Source organism: Solenopsis invicta, chromosome 2 (assembly GCF_016802725.1).
Source record: "Solenopsis invicta isolate M01_SB chromosome 2, UNIL_Sinv_3.0, whole genome shotgun sequence".
NCBI classification, from domain to species: Eukaryota; Metazoa; Arthropoda; class Insecta; order Hymenoptera; family Formicidae; genus Solenopsis; species Solenopsis invicta.
Genome location: NC_052665.1, coordinates 12781407 through 12806066, shown reverse-complemented (window position 1 = coordinate 12806066; position 24660 = coordinate 12781407). Strand labels below are relative to the sequence as shown.

General features: G+C 28.0%; 3 protein-coding genes across 15 annotated transcripts; 2 read left to right on the top strand and 1 right to left on the bottom strand.

The window, feature by feature from the left end:
• The first annotated feature begins 428 nt into the window (after positions 1 to 428).
• LOC105196751 (SET and MYND domain-containing protein 4) lies at positions 429 to 5924 on the top strand. 2 transcript variants are annotated; one of them, XM_026135447.2, is made up of 6 exons: positions 429 to 627; positions 1491 to 2628; positions 2737 to 3017; positions 4117 to 4275; positions 4348 to 4491; positions 4573 to 5924. In XM_026135447.2, the coding sequence occupies exons 2-6, from the start codon at positions 1554 to 1556 to the stop codon at positions 4825 to 4827; spliced, it is 1914 nt and encodes a 637-aa protein (XP_025991232.2). In that variant the 5' UTR covers positions 429 to 627; positions 1491 to 1553; the 3' UTR covers positions 4828 to 5924. The 2 variants fall into 2 exon arrangements, with proteins under 2 accessions (XP_025991232.2, XP_025991231.2); XM_026135446.2 differs by having other exon boundaries at positions 2737 to 3035.
• LOC105196820 (protein 5NUC) lies at positions 5864 to 18772 on the bottom strand. 7 transcript variants are annotated; one of them, XM_026135449.2, is made up of 10 exons: positions 18711 to 18772; positions 18321 to 18380; positions 11186 to 11371; positions 10576 to 10807; positions 8767 to 9366; positions 8102 to 8266; positions 7912 to 8016; positions 7528 to 7698; positions 7166 to 7355; positions 5864 to 6397 (listed from the first exon to the last, which is right to left on the bottom strand). In XM_026135449.2, the coding sequence occupies exons 3-10, from the start codon at positions 11320 to 11322 to the stop codon at positions 6207 to 6209; spliced, it is 1791 nt and encodes a 596-aa protein (XP_025991234.1). In that variant the 5' UTR covers positions 11323 to 11371; positions 18321 to 18380; positions 18711 to 18772; the 3' UTR covers positions 5864 to 6206. The 7 variants fall into 7 exon arrangements, with proteins under 7 accessions (XP_025991234.1, XP_025991236.1, XP_039302167.1 ...); XM_026135451.2 differs by lacking the exon at positions 18321 to 18380 and having other exon boundaries at positions 18711 to 18729; XM_039446233.1 differs by lacking the exons at positions 18321 to 18380; positions 18711 to 18772 and adding an exon at positions 17618 to 17756.
• On the top strand, positions 17836 to 24652 carry LOC105196752 (apyrase). Of its 6 annotated transcripts, none has more exons than XM_026135453.2 (12): positions 17836 to 17989; positions 19201 to 19338; positions 19747 to 19972; positions 20625 to 20741; positions 20805 to 20885; positions 21065 to 21266; positions 21433 to 21538; positions 22003 to 22097; positions 22246 to 22400; positions 22479 to 22658; positions 22882 to 22973; positions 23120 to 24652. In XM_026135453.2, exons 2-12 carry the CDS (start codon positions 19208 to 19210, stop codon positions 23349 to 23351), a joined length of 1617 nt encoding a protein of 538 aa, XP_025991238.1. In that variant the 5' UTR covers positions 17836 to 17989; positions 19201 to 19207; the 3' UTR covers positions 23352 to 24652. The 6 variants fall into 6 exon arrangements, with proteins under 6 accessions (XP_025991238.1, XP_039302170.1, XP_039302168.1 ...); XM_039446236.1 differs by lacking the exon at positions 17836 to 17989 and adding an exon at positions 18243 to 18323; XM_039446234.1 differs by lacking the exon at positions 17836 to 17989 and adding an exon at positions 18709 to 18943.
• The last annotated feature ends 8 nt before the right edge of the window (positions 24653 to 24660 follow it).

Genomic DNA, 24660 nt, shown 5'->3' with positions numbered 1-24660 from the left:
TCTTTGAGTAGAGTGTTTATGCAAAAACATTGTGAAACATTTTAAATGCGAAAATTGATTCGTCGTAATGCGATAAGAGTTACCAATTAAATACACGAAAGTTATTTAGGCATTCTGCTATAACTATTATAATGTAATTTATAAAGAGAAACACTTAAATTCATCAAAATTGGAGGTGAAGCTCTCCTAACTGAATAGTTTATATCTTATTTCCAAATGTGAACTTCCTTCGAAATTAATTTGCTTATTACTTTCCTTCAAAAAGAGACAAACCACGTTCATTCGAATTTTACCGCTGAAGTGTTGTCCTTATGGACTCAGGGCTGCATTTAGAAACATTGTCCGGGTGCACTCAGACATCATTTTATTCTTGTTTAACATTTGGTAAACAACAAAGATGAAATGATATTCTGAGTGCATCCAGGTGATGTTTCTGAACGCAGCCCAGGTGACGCTGGTATACGGCGATTTCGGCGATCCCACGAAAATGTCGAGATGGCCGCTCTCAGTCTTCAGTCTTCTCTCTGGTTCAAGTAGATTGGAACGCAGCTTCTGTAGGATCATGTAGGATAGAAAGAAACGGAGAGAAAGGAGTGGCTTTTCGTTTTATCTACAATTATTAGCCGGGTGAGTTTTTTTGTGGTTCTTTGCTGTTCGTGATAAATATTAGACTACGATTATAAGATAAACACAGAAATGAAATTGCTTTTGAAGAGGGTTACATTCAACAAGTTGAATCACCTTTGTTTAACTATTTGTTTTATCATGTTTTGTTTACGAATACCGGTGAATTGTAATAAGATAAAAAAATGTTGCATATTTCTTGATAGCATACAATATAATAAGCAATATTTAACAAGGAAATCTTGGAGAAGTTGAATAAAAAATGTAAATGTTTGTTTATGAAATAAATATTGGATTTTTGATATTAAAATGCTTTTAAACTAAGAAAACACTAATAATTTAATGTACAGGGCGAATCTTATGTAGATACAAAAATTGAATAGAATATTTCTTGGATTATTTTAGTAAAATTATATAAGTGTGTCTTAAACTATTTTGTTTTCAATTTATAATACAATTATGTATTTTCACACTCCAGATGGGTGTAAGAATGTTTTATTGGTACTGGGAAATTATTCTTAATACTAAATGTATCTATTAAATTTAAATGAAATATCTAAGTATTTTTGAAACTTTGGAAATTTTTCACATTTTTTCTCAATTTAGAACTTTTTCTAAATATAGGATATTGTGCGCAGAATATTTCAACAATATTGTAGCAACATTCCAACATTGCAGCAATATTGCAGAGGTATTGTGTAATATTTTGTGCTATAAGGGCCTGTATTTTGAAAACAAAGTAATTTAGGATATACATTCATAAGAACTTTTCTTTTTAAAATGAGCTAAAGAATATTCTCTTCAATTTTTTGTACTTAGAAATCACTGTGTACAATGCTATTTTATAATACTGTTTTTTTTTCTAGATTTTGCTCCACACATACATATAGAATATTAGAGTGAGATTAAAGTTTTTCTAAGAAAACGAAATGGATAAAGTACAAGAAATGTTGAATGCCAGATTAATTGCAGCAAACAAGCATATTGAACTGTCGGTTCAGTATAAAAAATTAAAGACTGACCAGGAACGTGTAGTATTTACTCTGAACATAATGCAGGAATATGGCATAGTTCCTAGTGCAACTGGTATGCCCAAAAATGCCAAAGAATCTGAAAAATTACGAGAGAAGGGCAATAAGATTTTCATAAAAGGCGCCTTAAACAATATAAGATGCATTGAAGCTCTAAAACTATACACAAAAAGCATATCCGTTGCACCTTATCCATCTGAGCAGCTTGCTCTTGGTTATGCTAATAGGTCGGCTGTTTTGTTTCAATTAGGCCTGTATTTGGAGTGTATTCAGGACATTGACAGAGCACTGGCTCTAAATTATCCTGATAATCTAAGAGCAAAGCTTTATCTGCGTAAATCAGAATGCTTAATGATTTTAGGAAATCAGTCTGTAGATGACACACTTAAAAAAGTGCAGCACTGGCTGGACAAGATGTCTTTAAATGATACAAGTCGAGAAAAATTAAAAACTAAGCTTGATGTTTTACGCAACCGGAATACACAAACAAAATTATGTGCTACAGACACAAGAAGAAAGGTATTGGAATCTCCTCTACCTACTATTGCATCCCACAATGATGAAGTTCCTTGCGCATCGGATGCAGTAGTCATAAAATACAATAACCATTATGGCAGACATATTGTTGCTACTCGTGATATCTGTCCAGGAGAAGTAATTGCTGTAGAGAAACCTTACTCATTAATATTAAAGCAAGAAAATATGCAGACGCATTGCTCAAATTGTTTAAGGGTATGTTGGGCAAACATACCTTGTAATTATTGCACTTATGCTATGTATTGTTCCGAAGAGTGCAAAAATATTGAATGGAAAAAATGTCATGATGTAGAATGTGCCATCTTTCCTGCTTTGATCGAATATTCCTTCTATAATCTTGATTGGTGCAGCATAAGGCTTGCTGTGCTTGCTTTGAGAGATGCTGGTGGAATGAAGGAATTAAGGACAATGTTAAAAGAAGTTGATGAACACGCTGGTATGTAATATTTATTAAATAAAATATTTATTGCTTGTGTGTGCATGTATATTTTTAATTTTTTTTTCTTAAATAATTGAATAATTCATAATATTCATTATTTTTTAGATCCACGAACGAGGGGTTTTTCTCAAGATGGAAAATTACATAGCGATAGGTACATTAGCGTGTATAGCCTTGTGACGAATAGTGAAAAAAGATCCGTCTCTGATCTCTTCAAGAGGTCTTTGGATACTTCCTTCATTTTATACTATTTAGCTACACGCACTGTGATATTTGGTGCTAAATTACCAGAGGATTTAAACATACTGATTAACAACGATGACATTACGTTCTTTGGCGGTCTTATTTTAAGACATCAACAAATAATCCCCAGCAATATGCACACTGTATATACTGTGATATCAGTTATGTTCTGGTTATATTAGAATCATTGCATCAGTCGCTGAACAATTACTTGTAAATGACTATTGAATTCGAGAGTAGACGTGGTTTTACTAATGTTAGAGAAAAAGAATATCGCGATTATTTTGAAATAAAAATATTTGTACATATATGTATTATAAGTAAATAATTAATCAAAAAAGTTTCTAATAATTTAAAGAAACATAATAGTTAAAAAAACTATTATGTTGTTATTTTTTTTTTAATTTTTTGTAAATATACTATTTTTATTAAACTTATTGACTTATTTATATATATATTTTTATATGTATATGCGTGTGTAAATTTATATAAAAATGTATTAATATTTTTTATTTTTGTTTTTTAAAATTGCTAGTTTAACATATAATAACAAGAAAATTTTATTTATATATATTATGTTTTTTTTAAATTATTTTAGAATACTTTTTTATTATTTCTTAGTTATGATATACATATATAAATAAAATAAATATTTTTTTTTTTTTGAATTTGATAAATTTAAATTCAAATTTTTCCTAAAATTTTCTAAAGAACTTGTGATATATTCAGTACCTTTATTGAAAACGCAGAGAAGATAAAAGATTACTATGAGTTGTATTATAGCCATTTAACTGAGATGCGACCACTCTCAGGTTGAGATAAATATTAAAATAAGACTTCAAAATAATAAATTGCAAATTAATATTTTTTGGATTTAATTTTTATACAGTTGGATTACAATATTATTGTTTACATGAAAATATATTATATAAGTTGTTTTTATTTGTTCATGGACTGATGCAATGACTGCATCAATATTTTTATGTTTTCAATTTACTTTTACATCATCGCATCTTTTTCAAATGTAAATAATTTTTTTTTATCACTTACAATTTTATTTTGTTAATTTGCCGATTATATATATGTAATATATATATATATATATATGTATATATATATATACATATATATATATATATATATATATATATATATGTATATATATATATAATCGGCAAATATGTGTGTGTGTGTGTATGTAATATTTGTATATATGTAATGTATTTATAATAATATTTACAGTTTGGTGAAATGCAGGGTCTGGAGTATAAGGAACGCGGTATAGCGTCTATGCCATTTCTTAGCTTAATTAATCACAGCTGTGATCCAAATATATTGAGACACTCGAGATCTGAGCATATAGTATTATATGCTATGTATCCCATTCGAAAAGGCGAACAAGTATTAAACTATTTATTGCATTGTATAAATTGAATTATTGTTTGTATACACATACATGTTATTTTGTTACAGTTATTAGACAATTACGGAACACATTATGCCATCATGTCGAAACCAATGAGGCATCAGAAGCTACTTAAACAGTATTATTTCACCTGTGATTGCATACCTTGCCAGGAAGATTGGCCTTTATATCACGAAGTAAAGTCATATAAGGTATAATAAATAACAAATTTTATCGAACAAATAATTATGCATTTTAATGATAATACAATGTTTCGTTTGTTTTGAATACAGACTTTAGTAAGAAAATCAGAGGATCAGAATAAGATAAAAAAAGCGTTAACAAAATTTAATACATACATTCAGTTAGCAACAAACGGCAATGTTCAGGATAAACCTTATATCATTGAAGACTTGTTGAAAATGGTACAAGTACTGCACGATTGCGTGCCGATGCCTTGCGAAGAGATGAGTAACGTTATCGAAACATTAAAACGAGTATATGATTTGAACGGTAATATGTATGAAATACCGCAAGTACGAACATAAATCAGAAGTATGTTATATTTTTTGACTGAAGAGATAAAGTTCCGAAAATGGTTAACTTTTAATTTCGATGAAACTTTGTCAAAAACTTTATTTAAGATTAAAATTAGAGCCCTTAAAAAATTTTTTGCGACTTCCTACGATAAAATCATTTGTTAACATAAAATAATAAAAATATGTGTGAACATCTTTCATGCAGACAACTTCAAATAATTTTCACTCGACTTTAATGTTGATCATCAAGATCATTAATCTTTTCCATCATTTGTTGTTAACAAATTATTAACAAAATTTTCATAAATAGAACTTGAAAATAATTCCATTTAATAAAATCCATGTGAAATAGTAATTGTAAACCTCATTTTGTTCTTAAACAAGGAGGGAGGTAGCCCATACTTTGTATTGAAAGTCATATATTGTATCTATATATTGTAAATGTATTTTACAAAGAAAATTATTTAATACAAACAATATATATTTTTATCATCTTAAAAAATGGTTTTATGACAGGAGTCGCCAAAATCCCTTTAAAAGCTTTTAGTTTAATTTTAAATAAAGCTTTTAACAAAATCTTATCGAAATCGGAGATTAATTGTTTTCGGAACTTTGTCCGACTGATGAAACAACGTTACTGTTACTATCTTTATCTAATCTCGTGCATGATTAATTGTATAAATACATTTTACAGAAACTTCTTGAAAGGTAAGATAAAATATTTTTAAATACAAGATATAAGATAATTTCTTTGATGGAAAAAATATTTTTTAAAGCGGTATGTTAAAATGTTTATAGATATAATGTTATATTTATTAATCCTTTCGATACAAGCATCGCTTTTACTCGACAGTTGTGCTTGCTGTATCTTGTTCGATGATAATATTCTATCTTAATTTTTGTTTCTATTATGTAATCAAACTTTATTTGACAGTTGTTGAGGTTGTGCCAAAGAAAGGTACAGAGTTTTGCGACTTTAAACTTTTCTAAAGAGTATTTGGTAATACTTCGTGGCAGATTCTCATCGTATCGAAAGGGTAAAGCGTAAAGTTAAATTTTGATATGTATTATAACATTTTTAAAAGATTAAACAATAGTGTGTACAATATTGTGTATCAAGTATTTCTCATTTTTCCTGTATCTGAACAATTTTTCTTGTACATATATTGACAATATTGTATATCAAGTATTTCTCATTTTTCATATATCATTTTTTTATGTTTGTATGTTTGCACTGTGTGCATCCGAATGAAGAAATATATAAAAATGATACAAATTGCGAATAATATTGAGGTAGTGTCAAATTATAAAATACAATAGTCTATATTAAAAAAGTTGATATAAGTTTGCTTATCACTTATAGTTATTTTAAGTTAATAGCGTTCTTATTATGTTAACGACAACCAAATAATAATTGATAAACTAGTCGTTATTCCAACGGATTGATGCATTGTCCCAGCATTATAACTTGTACTTTCAATTTTTGTGCTTTCTTTGTATGAAATTCGCCACTCCACACCTGGGTGCACCGGACTATGTTTTTTAAAATGCCGTTCTAATATGTCCGCCGTAGTGACACCTATTAAAGTGTAATGATTATATTGGAAAAAGTATTCAATAGAAAAAGTAATAGAAATAAAAATTCAAGGATATTCTGGTGAAAAATAATATCTTATATTTTTAATAAATTTTATATTTTTAAAGTTGAAGATTTCTAAAAAAATACTTTAAATTTCTTTAAATTTTGTTTTCTTTAGAAATTATAGAATGAGAAATTTTAGAATATTTTACAAAGTTACATATATACAGAATGTTAAAAAAAAAGTAAATTTTCTTAACTCTAGTAGTACAATTTATTGGAACAATATTGCACCAATGTATTTACATTAAAGATGTATTTGGATGTTTTGTAGGTTAATATTGCGCTAATGAATTTAGCAATATTGTGCTATTAGGGAATATGTTTGAAGCGTTCTACTTTGTATAAAAAATTGAGAAGTTTTTTTAAAAGTTATGAAATTATATATCTAATTAATAATTTAATAATAAAATACTTTGACTGAATAAATCCCACTTAGCTAATTTTATTTTATTTTTTAAAGTGTATAGGAATTTTTTGAAATATAGTATATTTTAATATCTTCATAGAATTGAGATATATTACATTTTAATATTCTTATAAATAAAGTTTTTAAAAGATAAAATTAAATAAGTGATTTTTTTTAACTAGTTCAGAAATTTTTAAAATTCTGAAAAATGTTAAAAATTAAAAAAGAAATTATATGAAAAATTGAGAAAAATTTTTGGCAAGAATTTCATAAAATAAAAGTTTAATATATGAACATACCAAGGGAGACTGTTTCAAGACCTTCCAGCATATGAAAACCATCTCCGCCTTTTGCGATAAAATCGTTTAGGAGAACATTGTAGGTAACGTTCTTTTGGAGTTCAGTGTACTCTGGTATTTGACAAGTTGCACATCGCACTTGAACCGAAACTACCCTTGAATTTGATGGTTGATTCATGTCATAGACTACCTGTAAATCACACAAATTTATCTTTAATGAAATAGTATACACGAAGTAAATTAAATAACATTTTTGATGTTCAAGTAATCATTAAGTTAAAGTAGTGAAAATTAATAATGTTTATAAAAGAATGAACATAATTCTCTTTTAAAATAAATAGATGGAGCGTTAAATAAATTGCCTGCAATCCCGAATATTGTAGAAAAGCGCCGAATAAATTCCCGGTGGAAGTTGAATCGTTAAGATTATGAACGCTCCATTCTAGCATAGAAAGGAGCTGTTCTCCTGTCATGGAAGCTTTGACAACGACGTTTCCGAAGGGCAGGACACTTATGATGTCTCCTCGAGTGACCTGTAAATAATTTTATAATAAGGTTTGCGAAAAGTGCAAACCCATATAATACAAAACATTTAGCAATATTGTAGCAACTTTGTAATGTTTCTGCAATGTTGCTGAAATGTTGCAATGTTGCTGCGATATTGCAATATTGCTGAAATGTTATATTGTATTCTGTGCTGTATGAAAATTAACAAGAAAATTTATAAAATCCGTAGTAAATTAAACCTGATCGTTTCTGTTTCTGGTAATGGATGTTCTGATGCTGCCGCTATTCTGCACCGCGATGGCTGCATCCGTCCAGCCATCATTATTCAAATATTCTTCGGCGTACTATGACAAAAATAAACATATCAATTTTCAAGAATATTTTGCAACGTCAATTATTAGAAACTGTTATATCAATTAGGAATTTTACGAAATCGATTATAGCATCGCAGATGAAATTTCCCATGTTGCATTCTTGTCGTCTGCATTTCTTGCTGTCCCCATCTAAAAGTACTCGCGTTTTTCCGACCACTTGCCGTTCTAAATCGTCGATGGGGCCTCTTTTCTCGTTTATCAGCCTTACAATATCTTCCGCCTATAAGAAACGATATTAATGAATATTAGTTCTCATATTGTATTTTTCAATATTTATTATATTAACAATATATGTTAAATGTTTTTGCGTAATTTTTATAAACACACAATATTTTTAGAATTATACGAGATTATACGCATATTATTAAAAATTAAAATAGTTTTACCATTAATTTTCCAAGAATATTTAATGTTTTTTAATATCATGGAAATATTCTGTTAACGTTATACGCTTGCTTTATATAATATTCTTGAGTAATTATAGTGTCACAAATTTACATTATATTTTACATTTTTTATCTATTCTGTTATAATTTATTTAACATGAATTAAACTAGGAAAGGCTCTGAAGAAGTAAATCAATATACGAATTAATGCCGATGAGAGCCAAAACACAAGATGTGAGTGAATTAATATAACAAATTGATCTCTATTAAAATTATTTAATATGGTTTATAGTTTTGTTATTCGAGCAATTTTTGTACTTTTTAAAAAATTTACCTGCCCCACACTGGCGTCCACAAGAATCGGATTTCCTTCTATATGCGTTACTTCTCCTTTAATGTCGAAACTCACGGAGAAATTACCCAGATATTTGGTATATGCGTATGCCTGTACAACATAGACCTTTCTGCCGCTTTTCTGCACCACTTCCGTAGGATAAAAACCTTCTGGTGCTTCAACATCTGGCGGTTTACCGCGATAAAGGAAGGTATTTGTGTGACCTCCGATTACCAGATCAATGTCCTCAACTTCCCGGGCGATCTTCTTATCTATCTCGAAGCCCGAATGACCCAGAGCAATAAGAATGTCGACACCCTGCTCCTTCAACTTCTTAACTTCTTCCTGAATTGATTCCACCTCATCTTTGAAAATTACATTTTCAGTGGATGATAAGATTCTCGTTTCATTTGTCAGGTAACCGATCACACCGATCTTTTTGCCGCTTATTTCGAGAATTGTGCTATTCTTCAGTTTTGTGGCGGCCAGATTCGGTTGCTTACTAAGATCCAGATTTGCCGTCAAGATGGGATACGAGGCATTTTCTATAAAAGGTATCAAACCGTCGACACCATCATCAAACTCGTGGTTGCCCAAACTCTGTCAAAATTTATTGAATACAATGACGCGCGAAACTATCTTAATTATTTGAATATTGAAATTTGCTTGATCTTCTTTTATAAATTTTATAAATATTTACATTTCCAATTATTTTATAGACTAAATTGCAATATTAAAGCAGTGCAAAAACTTTATTATTATCACAATTGTTATAAATTAATTATAATAATAAAATAAAGTTAGCAAAAAAATTTTTAGCATTTCAAATATTTTTTGTATATTCTTGGAGTTTTATTTAAACGTGCACAGTTTTGTTAAGGTATTTAAAAATTTAGCTAAATACAAATGTAAACATAATTTTGATAAAATTTCTGAACACAAAAATTATATTAAAAGGAACTCTAATACACATTCTATCACGAAATACAAAAGTCACAATCATGATTTTAATTGGAATGACATACAGATAATGGATAATAAAAGAGTCTTAGGCAAAACATTAGTGTCAGAAATGATACATATGAAGAAATTAAAAAAACTAAAACTTAAATTTACAATTAGAATCTTTACATGCGTAAGTTAAATATTATGTAAACTATCTTTGTTTTACCACACACACACACACACACACACGCGCGCGCGCGCGCGCGCGCACATTATGTGGAGAGAATAGAAACCGAGATTATTGCTGTTATTTGAATGTCTTAACAAAAACTCAATTTTACAAAATTATTGACGTTTAATTTATTTGTTTAATTAATTAATTAATTAATTTTCAATCAGTTTAACCACAGTAGACGTAGTACTTAGTATCTTTATATAATAATATTGGACTTCCAATAGGAATATGAAATATTTTAAAACTTTATTTCAAATTGTTTGATCGTCACTGTACATTGAGAATGAAATAAAGTCGAAACGTTTGTATTTATTTAATGTAGCCAAGATTTCAAGATTGTTTAAAATTAAACCGTCGCGCCTCAATAACTGCGCTTTCAAACTTCTATTTGCCTGACTTATTTGTGTATGTTTTAAAAATAATTTTGTATGACAATTAAAATAATTATGAAGAATTTTTTCAAGCGTGCTGCAAAGTTTTTATATTTTGTCAGCTTGAGAGTCCTGCATATAATTATTTTGATGGTCTAACAAAATTATTGTCAGATCTGTATCAAGCTAAATTTTTAGATACTTTAGAAACTGTTGAAAATTTTTAGAAACTGTTCTTTCCGTATAGATAATATTTACTATAGCGTCTGGCGCCAAGAGATTCATGAACCAAGTAACCGCCTTCCACTTATATTTGTTATACCACGCGGTGCCTTGATAAGTATCGCCGGCATTCAGAAAGATCGTCGAGGGCCACTCCGATTTCGCTTGACGGACCAAAGTGGCGATTCTGGCGAAACCTCCGTAACATTTCCCAGCTTTGGAGTCTGCTGGTGTGCACGATGTCGATAATTGCGACGTTTCCTCGAATCTTAAATATTACATGAGAAACTTTCAAGGCAATTTCTTAGATAATTTAATTACATAAATTGTATTGTCAGAGAAACAAGGAAATTGTCTCGACAAACAACACCACATGTGCAATATTCTAATTGACATGTAGGTGTGGAATGTAATTATTTTTAGCTTGATGGTGATAATTGTTGTTAGCGTGATACAGAATTGTATTAAACGAACCGCACGAAGGGCAAAGATAATGGAAGTAATTCAATTATTTAAGGAAACACAATTTCCTTGAAACCCAATCAAGTTCGCACAATCATATATTTATTTTGTGAGATGAAAGAGAAATATATTTTAAACAATATATTTTTTTATTCTAATAATAAAAAGTAAAATAAAAAATCACCTCGAGTGCATATCATTCGTGTGGACGATTCTAATGGTGAATTCTTCATCCTTTCGTAAAGTGGGATTTGCAATGGCCTCGTTTGCAACTATCAGTAGTACGATTAGACAGTAATTTGCAAGCGAAATAATCGACATCTTTTGTTGTTATTGGTTCCGTACGTGTTGATGAGACGGTTGGACTTTTCTACAATTTTTTCTTTTCTATTATTTCTCTTTGTTACGATAAAGATAAAATATGTTTTGTTTACCAGTTATACTATTATCAGTTATATTAGATAGTAGAAAACATTTTTTTTAAATTTTTGTGTTGAATTTTTAACATACTCAAGTGTTAATTTCACATACAATGTAATTTTTTAAATATTTTGTGTCAAATTAATATTCAATATTTCTTAGTGACAAAATATGATAATACAATTTATGAATAAATAAATAAATAACATAAAAGTAATGTAGTTTTAGAAACGTTAATTCCAAGATAAAATGTACATATCAACGTATTATAAATGTTAATTTTATTGAAGAAATATGTTTTTTTAATTTGTTTTTGAACTTTTATTAAAGTTACATTTATTGTGTTAATTTTGTACATAATTTGTCTTACTTATTAACACATTTATCTTGTGTTAAATTATCACAAAAATTAAACACAAAAATTTTAGTGAACCATTTAGGACATGCAATGTATATCAAACTTAACACAAATTTTCCAACTATGTATTGATACTATTGCTTCAGTTTTTCTATTATGATTGTGGAATTATCATAATACACTTCTTAGACTGCGTAATATCTGAAGAGAAGATATAAATATTTGCAAGTTCATTCCATACATTTTGTAATACAATTTGATTTATGATTATTTTGACATTATAAATCTTGTATTACAACCCAGCGAAAAATGATAATGGAATCGACATCAAAATAATGATTTCAACATCAATTTGACGTCAAAATTATCATTTTGATGTCAATTCAATGTCGATTCTATTATCATTTCTCGCTGTAAACGGGATCCTTTTATTTTTATTTTTACTTCTCTTGCATATTGTGTTTGTAAAGTACGAGAATTTGAATTCATTGGCTATTATGATTTATTGCAAAACACATTGGAACTTGCCAAGCAGTGAAATGGCTCGTAAAATTGTCGTAAAGTCCAAGACCTGTTAAACGCTAGGTAACAATCAATTCGATTTAATAGTTGGCATTATGTCTAAAACTAATTTACGATAAATAATAGTAAAAATCGAATTTTCTTTTTGTAATTCTTACAATATATATTTTCCTTTATTAAAAGGCATTAATTTTGAGAGAAAAAATCTGAGAGAAAAAATCACTGTAAATTTTTGAATTTTTATTTTTAGGATAGAGTTATAGTGATTATAGTAAAATATTGTATTGTATATAATGAGAATTGTACGTAAAGAATATATGTGTAGAATATGCGTGACAATATTTGTTGAATGTAATTAAGATATTTATAAAATAAAAAGCTTATGCAGAAGATATGTATTGTAATGCGACCAGACTTTTGAAAATTTTAATGGCACATATTGAGGACGTCTAATAGATCGAAACGTTTGAGTATTCATATAATTGTTATTTGATATTATAAACTATATTTAGCACGCTGCTTGGCTTATACACTCTTTAATTTATGACATTGTTCTATTTTAAGAAGCCTCTATTAATTATTCTAATTAAAAAATATTATATATAACATATGAAAACGCTTCAGTAATGAAAAAATGTTCGAATACAATCTTAAACAGTAAATATAATTTTAATTTATTTGAGGATCAATGATTAGTTTTGCGATTAATATTAACATTATGACATGCCGTTATTCTAATTTTAAAATCAAATATTTATTTATGAACAAATAAACAGGCATGAACAGCAGAGTAATTCACACTTGTTCAGAAAAAAAGATAAAATTAGGAATATTTACAAAAAACTATTTTTAGTATTTTCCTTCAAATGCAAAATTGTGTAAAAGATTGTACTTGGTATTGAAGCACTTGTGAACATATGTTTACATGACATTTTTGAATTAGCACAATACACCAATGAAACATACTTTTAAAAAACGGTTATTAATTTTAGAAACGCCTTACAATAATATCTCGTGTAATATTTTTAATACGATGTATTATAAGTTATAATTGGCGGCAGGTTGAATAACATCTGACCATGAATGATCATATGTAACACCGCGCAAATTGCTGTGCGCTAAGTAATATTCTGTACACGTGTACGACGTGCAACGTGGCGCAACTTTAGAGAAAGCGACGTAGTGTAAAATCGAGTTTTGCGAAACAATTGCATTAGTATCAATCACAGAAATATTAATTAGAGCTTCCTCAAAGTTTTTAGAGTAACGGTATTGAAAGAAAGGAACAACGTTGTTGTCGCGATCAGCGCACGTTGACGATTATCATTGAACTACAAAGACGATTGTTGTTGAACACTTGTACAACCGAAGGACCGAGAATATACGAGTATTAATTGCTCTTTCACATTATCACGAGTGGTTTGCGTGAGCGACGATAGACGCGAGCCGATTTTCTCGAGCGACTAGAGTCGACTGAATATCGACGTTGTCAAGCGGGGACCCCACGGACTCTTCCCGATGTCTGCTGGAATTCCGGTTTGAACTTTCTATTATGCTTAATTAACTTTTACAGAAGTTTTCAGACTTCTAAACTGCAAATTGGACTGAAAAATTAGCTTTTACAGTTACTGTTAAGAAATCATTAATTTTTAATTTTAAATTTATTATTTTTATATATTGTACAGTTTTATATTTTATATTTTATTAATATTTCACGTATGCGTACAAAGTACTCTATATGTATATTAAAAATTAAGGAAGTTTTTCTAAAAAAATATTTCAGCCAGAAAAATCGTAGTGCGATTATAGATTTGTTTTCAACATGATAATTTGTTTTCAAACGTTTTTTTTTTATTTATTATTGATAGTGCATTAGTAGTGTCAAGATTTATCGTTTATGATGCAAGATTTACAATCGTTATATTACGTAAGAATAAGAGATTATCTCTTTATGTTCTGTGGTTTTAAAACGATAATCTGTTAGTAGATTTCTGAAGAAGCCAACCAAATGCAAAAAAATAAAAGTGTTTATTCAAAACTATTATATCAAAAATGTAATTTGTTTCTGCAAAGTATTAATTTGTTAAAACGTATCTTATCATAATTACACTGTTTGAACAACTTGTACATTTTCAACAATAATGTATATTTACGAATAAAGCAGTTGTTTTCAGATCTGGAAAAGTGCTTGTCGTTTGTAACAGAAAATTAATTAAATGCTGTAGACACAAGAAACTAACGTAATAAATATAGTTTTTGAATATTTTTTATATTTTAAAAAAACTACTTTTTTAGTAAAAATGTTTACATTTATATAAAATATATAGAAAAATTGAAAATAATTTTTTACATTATCTTTTATAACAAATAAAGTTTGAAGAAATGAGAAAAAATTGCTTATATGTGATGTATAAAATCATACATAGAATATTGTATAATGTATATAGAATATTGTATAATGTCATAATTTTACTTTTTATAAAGAAAGACAATGTTATTCTTTAATTTTTTAAAAATTTTTTTATACATATAGAGATTATACAAAAAATATATTTATATTTAATTATACATTGAAAAAATATTACTAAATTTTAATAAATATTTGTTTGAATAGTTGCAGTAAAATATTTACTAAATGTAAATAAATATTTAATCAGTACAAGAACTACTAATTTAATTTAACTATTATTTTTTCTTATTGAGTAAATATTTACCTACCGTTAGTAAATATTTTATTGTAACTATTTAAACAAATATTTATCCAAATTTAGTTATTTTTTCTCTTAGTTTATACATTTTTTTATCAAATATCAACTCTTCATCTTATTACACTTTTTTCATTTTTGTTTGATTGTCGGTTTGATATCCGATTTAATTAATAATAAGAAGTGCATATTTGCAGTAAATCTGATAAATTGTACATAAATGTCTTCTAATGAGATATTGAACTCTCAGATAAATTTTTATCTGCTTCAACTTTTATCTACTTCCTGTAGACTTTAATCTTTATAAATATATACAGAGATTATTTAACGTGAATGAGCAATATTTTGTTTTAAATGGCATATGTATTTATTTAAATGTAATATTCTTTTGAATTATTATATCTAATTATTCTTTTTTTTTTAATATAACTTTTGAGATTTGAATTGTTTATGCTTTCATCAGAGTTACAAAGTAAATTAATATTACATTATTGACAAGTAACACAGTTTCTAAGTCAAATAAGCTGCTGACTTGGGTTCACCAAAATTTACTGTAATTGCGAGAATCTTAAAATAACGAAATAAATTTTTTGGATCGTATAACTGGTATATATTAATGTACCGCTCATTGACACGGTTAAAATATATAGAACAAATCTCTGTCAAAGAGCCAGATTGTTGGCATAGTTACTTAGCGATTCTTTTGGCATCGTATCCTTTCTCATCTGTTATGTTCATCGTTTATCTATGTTACATCTGCAGTTTGTCAAAAATAAATAATCGCGCGCATCATAAATTGATGTGACGCAAAGCAATTTATTTACTGGCCGACCTCATACTGTTTTCGTCACGCATTATGATCACGTTTGCGTAATACGAGCGATTCTAATTTTGTTTGAGCTAGAACGTATCACGTGAGAACGCAATGAGATAAGCACGATATCTTCGTCACGCACAATATACTACTATATGATATCTCGTTATCAATATCACAGGAATATGATACTGACATGACGTGCTAATTCAAGTTCATTAAGCGCGTTATAATTTTTTTTTTTTTTTTTTAATAAAATTTAACCTTGCGGAAACTTTTGTCATTACATTTTTCAATTGAGTATATACTTATTTATAACGTATAAATAACTAAATTAGTTACACAATGTATTGATTTTTCATGCCTGTTTGTCAAATAAGATTGTTAGATACTTCTTTTAATTGTGTACATTTTTTTATGTAAAAAAATGATAAAAACAGAAATTTTTTTATTTATAATTTTTCTAATTTACATTAAAAATTTTTTTCAATTTTTAAAATTTTTTATATTTTATTTAAAATATCCTAAATTTTTCTTATTTATTAAAAATTATAATTGATGTTTTATAAAATTAAAGCTTTTCCGTAAATAACCTTATTAGATTTCAAAAAAGTGATTTGAGGTATACTTATATTTATGTTGAAATAATTAATTTGCTTTCTTTATTTAATTGAGATTTTAATATTTTAACAAATAATTATATTGTTTTTGTTGACCGTGGATATATTAAATTACACGTTTCAACTGCAAGAACTTTACATTATCATAATACAAAGACCAGTGTATCTAAATATTAACATATACATAAAGTACTTGAAAAAATTGACGTCAGCGATAAGCAATTTGCGCAACATTTGTTTCTGTAAAGTTTTGTATATAATGTAATGCGCATATACATATATGTAAACAATATCTCATGTGAATCAATAAAAAGTGTTAAGAAACAAGAACAATATGTTTATACAATTTATATTATACTTGTGTTAAAACAAAAAAAGATTTATTTAATCATTTTAAAAAGATTAATGTATGTATTTTTTTAAACGTGCGAGATGTGTAAATATGATTTGATTAAAAAATAAAAAGGTATATAAAATTACACAGTATATATTAACACTAAGATCTAGCCACGACCGATAAGGCATCTCGATTGTTTGTCTCGATATTGTCTCTTATCTCTTAACATGTTAATCGGAGTTCTCTATTAAATTTGATTTAAAAAAGAAATCTTATCGAGATATATCTTATCAAAATTTCAAGTTTGATGTCATGTGTAATTTATAAGATTAGTTAGTGACTTGTTAAGAAGTTGAATGATAGAAACTAAAATTAAAAGTTAATAACTTTTAACTTAACTTTAGTTAATTTTAAATGGGTTAATGTTTAATTTTAATTATTTTAAGAACTAAATGTAAATTTTAATTTATTAACTTTTTTTCTAAGTTAAAAATCTATGTACAAGGGAAAACTAAAAAAATACATTTTATATAAATAACAATATTTTTTTGTAATTTTATATAAATTTAATTAACAAAGAGAATATTAATGTTATTTAATAATATTATTTCATCAATATTGTTTTGTTATTTAGAGTAATCTAAAATTATAAATATTACGATTTCTATTTAACGAAGACAATGCTTTTCAAATGTAACTTTCAATTTAACTTAATTTAATTCTAACACAACTTTTAGCTGAGTTAGCTTTTTCAGTTTTCAGCTAACTTTAGCTTAACTAAATTAATTTTGTAAGCTGTTATTTTTAATTTAATTTAATTAAAAAGATGTATTTACTTACTTAATCTTGGTTGTCATAATATTCGTTATACAAAATTACACTCAAATTAATATCTTATTATCTCGTTATATCAAATACGAAAATGTGTTTTAGATACGAGCTGCCGAGACTCACTGAAATATTTTATTATCCCTCGTGAAGTAGGGGACCCGTGATAATCAACATTATTTCACGGAAGAAGAGTAGACACAGCGGTGAACAAGAACACAGTTCTCTTTGAATATTTGATACGCAAGTTATTGGCTTACTAACGGGCAAATGTGATTTATGTTCATTATCAAACAAAGTACACTACAATTCGACTACGTGTTGGACATTTACGTATCGTCATCCGTCGTTCATAATTTGCAGTTATCTACTGTAAATTGAACTGTGAGTTACTTAAAGATATTTAATTATTCTCGCAAAAAATAATTGTTTGGTAAGCGATGTATGTCGTAATTGTTTACGTTAGGCCATTTGTGTTTATTAATTGACGTGTTAATTAATAAACGTTCTCAATGTTTTGCATTGACTCTAGTTGACTTTGCATTTTTCACAGTACAATTATTTTACTTTTGTCGAGTCGTAAACTCGTAACACCTGTTACATGTGTCTGCTCGCATCATAATTAGTGGAAAAAAGAGTGAATTGTGTTTTTTATGATCCGTATTAAAATAGTCGTGTGAGTGTACGGGCAAGCGGCTTAAAAGCATTTTGGTACCTGGTAAGAATCAATTCGCAAGCTTCTTTCTTTCTCGCAAAATCGTTTTATGATGCGGCACTATAAGAAAAAAAAAACTTGTACAAAATGGAACAAGTACCCAAATAAGGACCCAGTCTCAAGGTTGCACACATATGCACAAAATTACATTGGAATATGAATTGAATAAAAAAATTAGTTAATATATATTATTATAAAGAAATTTGTTGGAAATAAAAATTAATGAACTAATTATGAAGCTGTTGAGTTTATTGTATATTACCATAACTTATATAGTTTAATTTAGCGAATAAACTGTAATTTTTTGATTTACTAATACAATAAAAATTTCACATTCAGAGATATAAAAATAAAATAAAATAAAAATGATATTTGACAGATATTATTTACTGTTTTAAAAACTCAGTATGGCACTACAGCAGTATGTTGATAGTGACTGTTTAAATGCAAGACTACTTCGTTTTTAACTTTTGCACATCGCATAATTACCTACGTTATCTATTCTCGCAATTATCTTTCAAACAGCAGGATGGAACTTTATGAAAAAGTATAATTATCATTTCCACGTTGACAAAGAACTGAACATGTACTCGTAACATGCCACTAAAAAAACATTTTAGTAGGTATTCCTTTTTTTAGGTGTATTCATCTCATTTTGTGAGTACGACATTTTTGGCTATTATTAATGATTATTAATGACTTAAATATGTTATGTAAGAATGCATAAAAGATTATGATATATATAATTTGATGCTTTGTTTCAATCTCATTGCATTTAATTACGTTGCGTAATAATTCGTAGACAATTTCCTTTGATTTCTACTATTTGTGGAAAAAACTAGCAATTATTTACGAAGTACTTAATAACACTTTCCGACAGGTGCAACATGTACGCGCTACTGTTAATCTCATTGCTGTTCCAAGTTTGTTTCGGTTTCACCGGACGAGGACTTTTTTATCCCGGCAGAACGGATTTGTTCGAGTTATCGATAATTCATTTAAATGACTTTCATGCCAGGTGAGAAAAATTTAATTTTTATTAATTAAGAACTATTTTAATTCTTATTCAATTAATTCTATTTAATTCTTGTTTAGTAGTCCTGTCCAATTTGTAGCGTAATTAACAATAGCTAAATAAAAAGTTTTTATACAAATTTACAGTCAAAGACTTATAAAAAAAGTTACTTGATATTAAAAAATTTTTTAAATTGTACGCGTAATCAATATTAGAATTAATTGTAGTTTAGGTTTGGGGAGAATTTGTTTGAGGTCAAGCACATAATTTTTATAATAAATCCGAGATAGCCTTAGTCTACTTTTCGTGTCCTTCGATTAACTTTTGCCTGTTATTTTGTAATCATATTATTTGTTAGAGCATCAGAGCGTAACTTGTGGAAAAAAAAAAATAGAAATTATCTTGGAACAGATTTGAACAGACGAGCCCATATTCTGGACCTTGTCGAGAGGGTTACGAAAAGGATTGCGTAGGAGGTATTGCTAGAATCTACACTGCAGTTAATCAACTGATGAGGAAACGACCAAATGCGATTTTTCTGAATGCTGGCGATCACTTTCAAGGAACTCTTTGGTATAATATTTTTCGTTGGAACGTCACTGCCTTGTTTATGAACATGTTGCCACACGATGCTATGGTAATTAAATACAATAATGTAATTTTATTATATTGTTACTGCAGGGAAGATCGGCTTGCACTCGTGCGCAACTCAAGCATACGCGCGTTTACGAAATAACAGATAATAAAGTCAATCTTTCATAAAGACTGACTTTATGAAATTACAGTTTTTAATAAAATATACGTCATAGTTTGTTAAAAAAATCCGGAAACAAGACAAAGACAGACACACAACGACCAATCAAAAAAAAAGGAAAGAAGCAGAAAACATAGGTATACGTGACTTTCTTGCATCTCACGAAAAATTATTAAAAATATCTCGACGATAAAATCGCAGAGAAATTTTCAAATACGTATTTCAAAAAGCAAAAGTAGAGCTTTAAATTCGTATTTTAATTTTGTCTCTAAGACATTTCATTCCTAAGTTATATAAAATAAAAGATTTGTATTTTTTTCATACTTTTGTTTTACTTTAAAGCGTTGCAGCTTAATGAATTTTATAAATAATATAATAAGTCATAATTTTGAGACAATATTGAAAAACAGTTTGATGGATATAATTGTTAGGTTCTTAATCTAAAATATTATTAACAAATTTTATTATATAAAATGTAAATGGATGGCCGTAATACCATCTTCTCTTTTAATAATATCTCACATCATTTTTACAGACAATTGGCAACCATGAATTCGACAATAAAATCGCAGGCGTTGTTCCTTTTCTTAAAAATGTGAAGGCACCAGTTGTAGTAACAAATATCGATGATAGCGAGGAGCCATCTATACAGGTTTATAATCTTTATTAATTAATTAATTTATAAAAAGTATTAATCAATATAATTATATTCTAGGGTTTATATAAGAATAGCACAATTATCGAAAGAAACGGTGTCAAGATCGGTGTCATTGGCGTTATTCTATCAACCACGAACGTGAGTAATTAATTACATTCTTTTTACAAACAAATAGAAACACATTTAATTTAATAATATATGATTTTTTTATCACAATTCAGTATGTATGTATAGTTCATACACTCACACAATATATTTTCTCAAAAAAGAAGATGATATTGTAAAGATAATTTTATCGAAGTATTTGATTTTTCCAGTTACTCTCAAGTACAGAGAAATTAAAATTTTTGGATGAGGTAGAGACAGTCAACGACGAAGCCAAGCGACTAAAGGATAAAGGAGTGAATATTATTATAGTTTTAAGCCATTGTGGATTGAATGTGGATAGGATCATGGCTGTGAAATGTCCCTTGATCGATGTAATCGTCGGTGGTCACTCGCATACATTTCTTTATAGTGGTCTGAAGGCTTTTAATATATAAATATATAAATTTATTTAATTAAAATTTTTTGATTAAGGATACATATAAACTATTAAATTTATCACCTAGATTACATATATTTATGTGATATAATAATGATATTCTATCATATATGTAATACTAATATTATTATTATGTTACAGGACCTCCACCTTTTGTCGATACACCAGAAGATGAATATCCCGTAGTTGTAACACAAAATAAGACAGATAGAACAGTCCTTATTGTTCAGGCAGCTGCTTTCACAAAGTACGCTATTCGACTATTAAGATATAAGAGAATCAGTTAAAAGTCAATTATTATCTAAAGGTCGGAATGATTAATTTGTTTTCACAGTAATGCTTTAAATTTATTAAGATTGATCGAGAGAATCCGTATGTAGAGTCCGTTAGTATTTTCCGTAGTATCATGTACATGTGCGATAAAATTTTCAAATGTTTAATCAGCATCTGCAACTTTTATGAGTTCTATTGGTCCTTTCAATTTTAATTTTTACACTGACTATTCTTTGGAGTACATGCTACGTTTTATATAAAAAAATGTCTTTGATTTATTTTCTGTGACGTTACGTTTTTTAAAGTAATTTATCTCTTTATTTGTGTGAATTAATTATTATTCACATTATTTTAATAAGACCGTTACTTTTGTTATTTGTTTCAGAAATCCTTTTTTATTTTGTTTTATTTGGTTTCATTTTTTGTTTCTTTTTAAAGATATTTAGGTAATCTGACAGTGTGGTTCGACGACCAAGGGGAGGTCGTCGATTGGGATGGAAATCCGCTTCTTCTGGATCAATCTATTGAAGAAGGTATGTTTTTGACATTTTAAGAATTAAATTTATAATTATATAAGACACAGTAAACGCAACATAATACTTAAAGCAATATAATGTTTAAAATTATTTTAAATACTTAAACAATACCAAAAATAACTAAATATAAAATATATATTTATAGATCCAGAAATCTTGGAAGCTTTAAAACCATGGAAGAAGGAAGTGGATGAAAGAGCGTTAAGAAAGATTGGCAGTACAAGAGTCTTACTTGAACGCGATTGTCGCTACAAAGAATGCAACATGGGAAACCTTATTACCGATGCCATGGTGGATGCGGTGCGAAAGACACTTTTTGCAATGTATTTTGTAATAAAAATTACATAATAATGAAATAAGATATTATCTTAATTATAGGTTGTCGATGATGCTAAAAATAAAACTCATTGGACGTATGCAGCAGTGGCCTGTTCAAATCCAGGAGGAATCCGTACTTCTCTTGAGAGGTCTGAAATTACCTATGGTGATCTGATGATGATCCAGCCTTTTGAAAATACTTGGGATACTATTGAACTGACTGGAGAATCCATTAAAAAGGTCAGTCTAGTTTTTTGCAATAATTCTCTAAAATGCTTTATAAAAAAATAAAAGTTTTAAATTCATGTAACTAGATTTTTTGTCTTAACTTAAAATTAATTGTAAGACAAAATCGAACGTAAAATAATATCATAAAAACGACACATAAACAAAAATATGCATTAACAGCTTCTTTTCATAGAAATCAAATAAATAATGAAATAAATTTTACCTTTCCTTGTAGATTCTAGAAATGGATCTTTTAACTTGGTCCGGACTGAAAATTACTTATAAAAAGGATAATAAAACGCGCACTGTGGCCGATGTTAAAATTAGGTAAAATATTCCATTGTTAGAATTTTAATTTATTTCATCATAAAGTTGAAGTATAACATAAATTCAATGTCGTTATTTTATTTATGTTACTCCAGCTCTATCAAAAGTTAATAGTAATTTGTAAATTTCTCTTAACGTATCAACAGATGCCAGGCTTGCGAGTATCCGGTATTCGAAGATTTGGTGCACGATCAGTGGTACAGAATGGTGATACCAAGTTTCCTCATAAACGGCGGAGATGGCTATCACATTTTTAAAGATAAGAGTCGTAATCATAAAATTGGGACGCTCGATATAGATCACTTTGTAAAATATGTGGCAAAAATAAGTCCTATATTTATTGGAACTGAGAGACGAATTACGTTTGTAAAAGTATAGAAATTGTCTTTTGATTTATTAAAACCCACAGTCAAACTATCAAATTAGCAAAAAAACAAAAAATCAAAAAAATATTACTGACAAAAGCATATTGCAAAAATTAGTTTTACAATTAATTGTTTTAAACAAATTTTTAAAAATTGGCTATACAGGAAAACTGATTACGCCAATCAATTCTACTTCTTAATTTTTAATAATAACATTATACTACTGTGTCTAAATAAAAAGGTAACCCTTTCAATTTAAACTTCGCTGGTTTATTGATTTGAGCAAATAATTTCTTTTGTAGGTTGATAGTACTGTCTTTGATATCTGTGCCAAATTTCATGTCAATATCTTTATTAGTTAACAAGTGACACTTGATTTTGTGAACAATAAAAAGTTCTTTGATTTTTACAAATGTCTGATTTTGTTAAGCAAAGAAGTTTTATATACGGAATGAAATTTTTGCTGCAGAAACGTTAAGGATGTTGCAGAAGATAACCAAGCTATGTCAAAAAAATATTTACAAGTGATACAAACAATTCAAGAAGGCAGAGAAAGCGTTAATAACAAAAAGCCGGACAAGAAAAAACATCAATTGATGAATTAACAACACGTCAAGGATATCAAAGATTTGGTGTTCAAAAATCGTTGATTGACAATTAGAGACCTTGCTGATATTGTTAACATTTCAAAAGGATCAATCAACACCATTTTAAAAGATGTTTTAGACCTCAGACGCGTCAAATTTCGATTGGTTCCAAAAACACTAAATTTTTTTAAAAAAGAGCGTTGTATTAATGTCTGTAAAGAGATGCTTTGGGACTATAAACCGGTCATGCTTTTGCAACATCCTTAACGTTTTTGCAGCAGTAATTTCATTCCGTAGATAAAATTTAATTTTACTTCTTTGTTCAAGAAATCAGACATTGTAAAAATCGAAACAATCACTTTTTGTTGTTCACAAAATCGAGCGTCACTTGTTAACTAATGAAGATATTGACATGAAATTTGGCACAGATATCAAAGATAGTATATATACCATATATATACTACCAACTTACAAAAAAAAAATTATTTACTCAAATCGATAAACCAGCAAAGTTTAAATTGAAAAGTCATCTTTTCATTTGGACACAGTAGTATTTGAAAAACTTGCGAGAATGTACTTAGAATAAAATTTTGCAATCAATTGTTATAAAAAAGTTTTAAAAAATTGACTGTAAAGGAGAACTGATCGCGCGATTTTACTTCTTAATTTTTAATAATGTAAATTAATTTTTTTAATAATAAAATTATATTTGAAAAATTTGCGAGAACAGTTGGA

Excerpts from the sequence above, each read along its gene's own strand:
- LOC105196751 (XM_026135446.2), top strand. The coding sequence starts at position 1,554 with ATGGATAAAGTACAAGAAATGTTGAATGCCAGATTAATTGCAGCAAAC. Across the intron at positions 3,036-4,116 it reads CTGTATATACTGTGATATCA|TTTGGTGAAATGCAGGGTCT; the intron begins GTTATGTTCTGG and ends TAATATTTACAG. Across the intron at positions 4,276-4,347 it reads CCATTCGAAAAGGCGAACAA|TTATTAGACAATTACGGAAC; the intron begins GTATTAAACTAT and ends ATTTTGTTACAG.
- LOC105196820 (XM_026135449.2), bottom strand. The coding sequence starts at position 11,322 with ATGTCGATTATTTCGCTTGCAAATTACTGTCTAATCGTACTACTGATA. Across the intron at positions 8,267-8,766 it reads TGGACGCCAGTGTGGGGCAG|GCGGAAGATATTGTAAGGCT; the intron begins GTAAATTTTTTA and ends CGTTTCTTATAG. Across the intron at positions 8,017-8,101 it reads GCGATGCTATAATCGATTTC|TACGCCGAAGAATATTTGAA; the intron begins GTAAAATTCCTA and ends TTTTTGTCATAG.
- LOC105196752 (XM_039446234.1), top strand. The coding sequence starts at position 18,918 with ATGCCACTAAAAAAACATTTTAGTAG. Across the intron at positions 20,886-21,064 it reads TTATTCTATCAACCACGAAC|TTACTCTCAAGTACAGAGAA; the intron begins GTGAGTAATTAA and ends TGATTTTTCCAG. Across the intron at positions 22,659-22,881 it reads CTGGAGAATCCATTAAAAAG|ATTCTAGAAATGGATCTTTT; the intron begins GTCAGTCTAGTT and ends CTTTCCTTGTAG.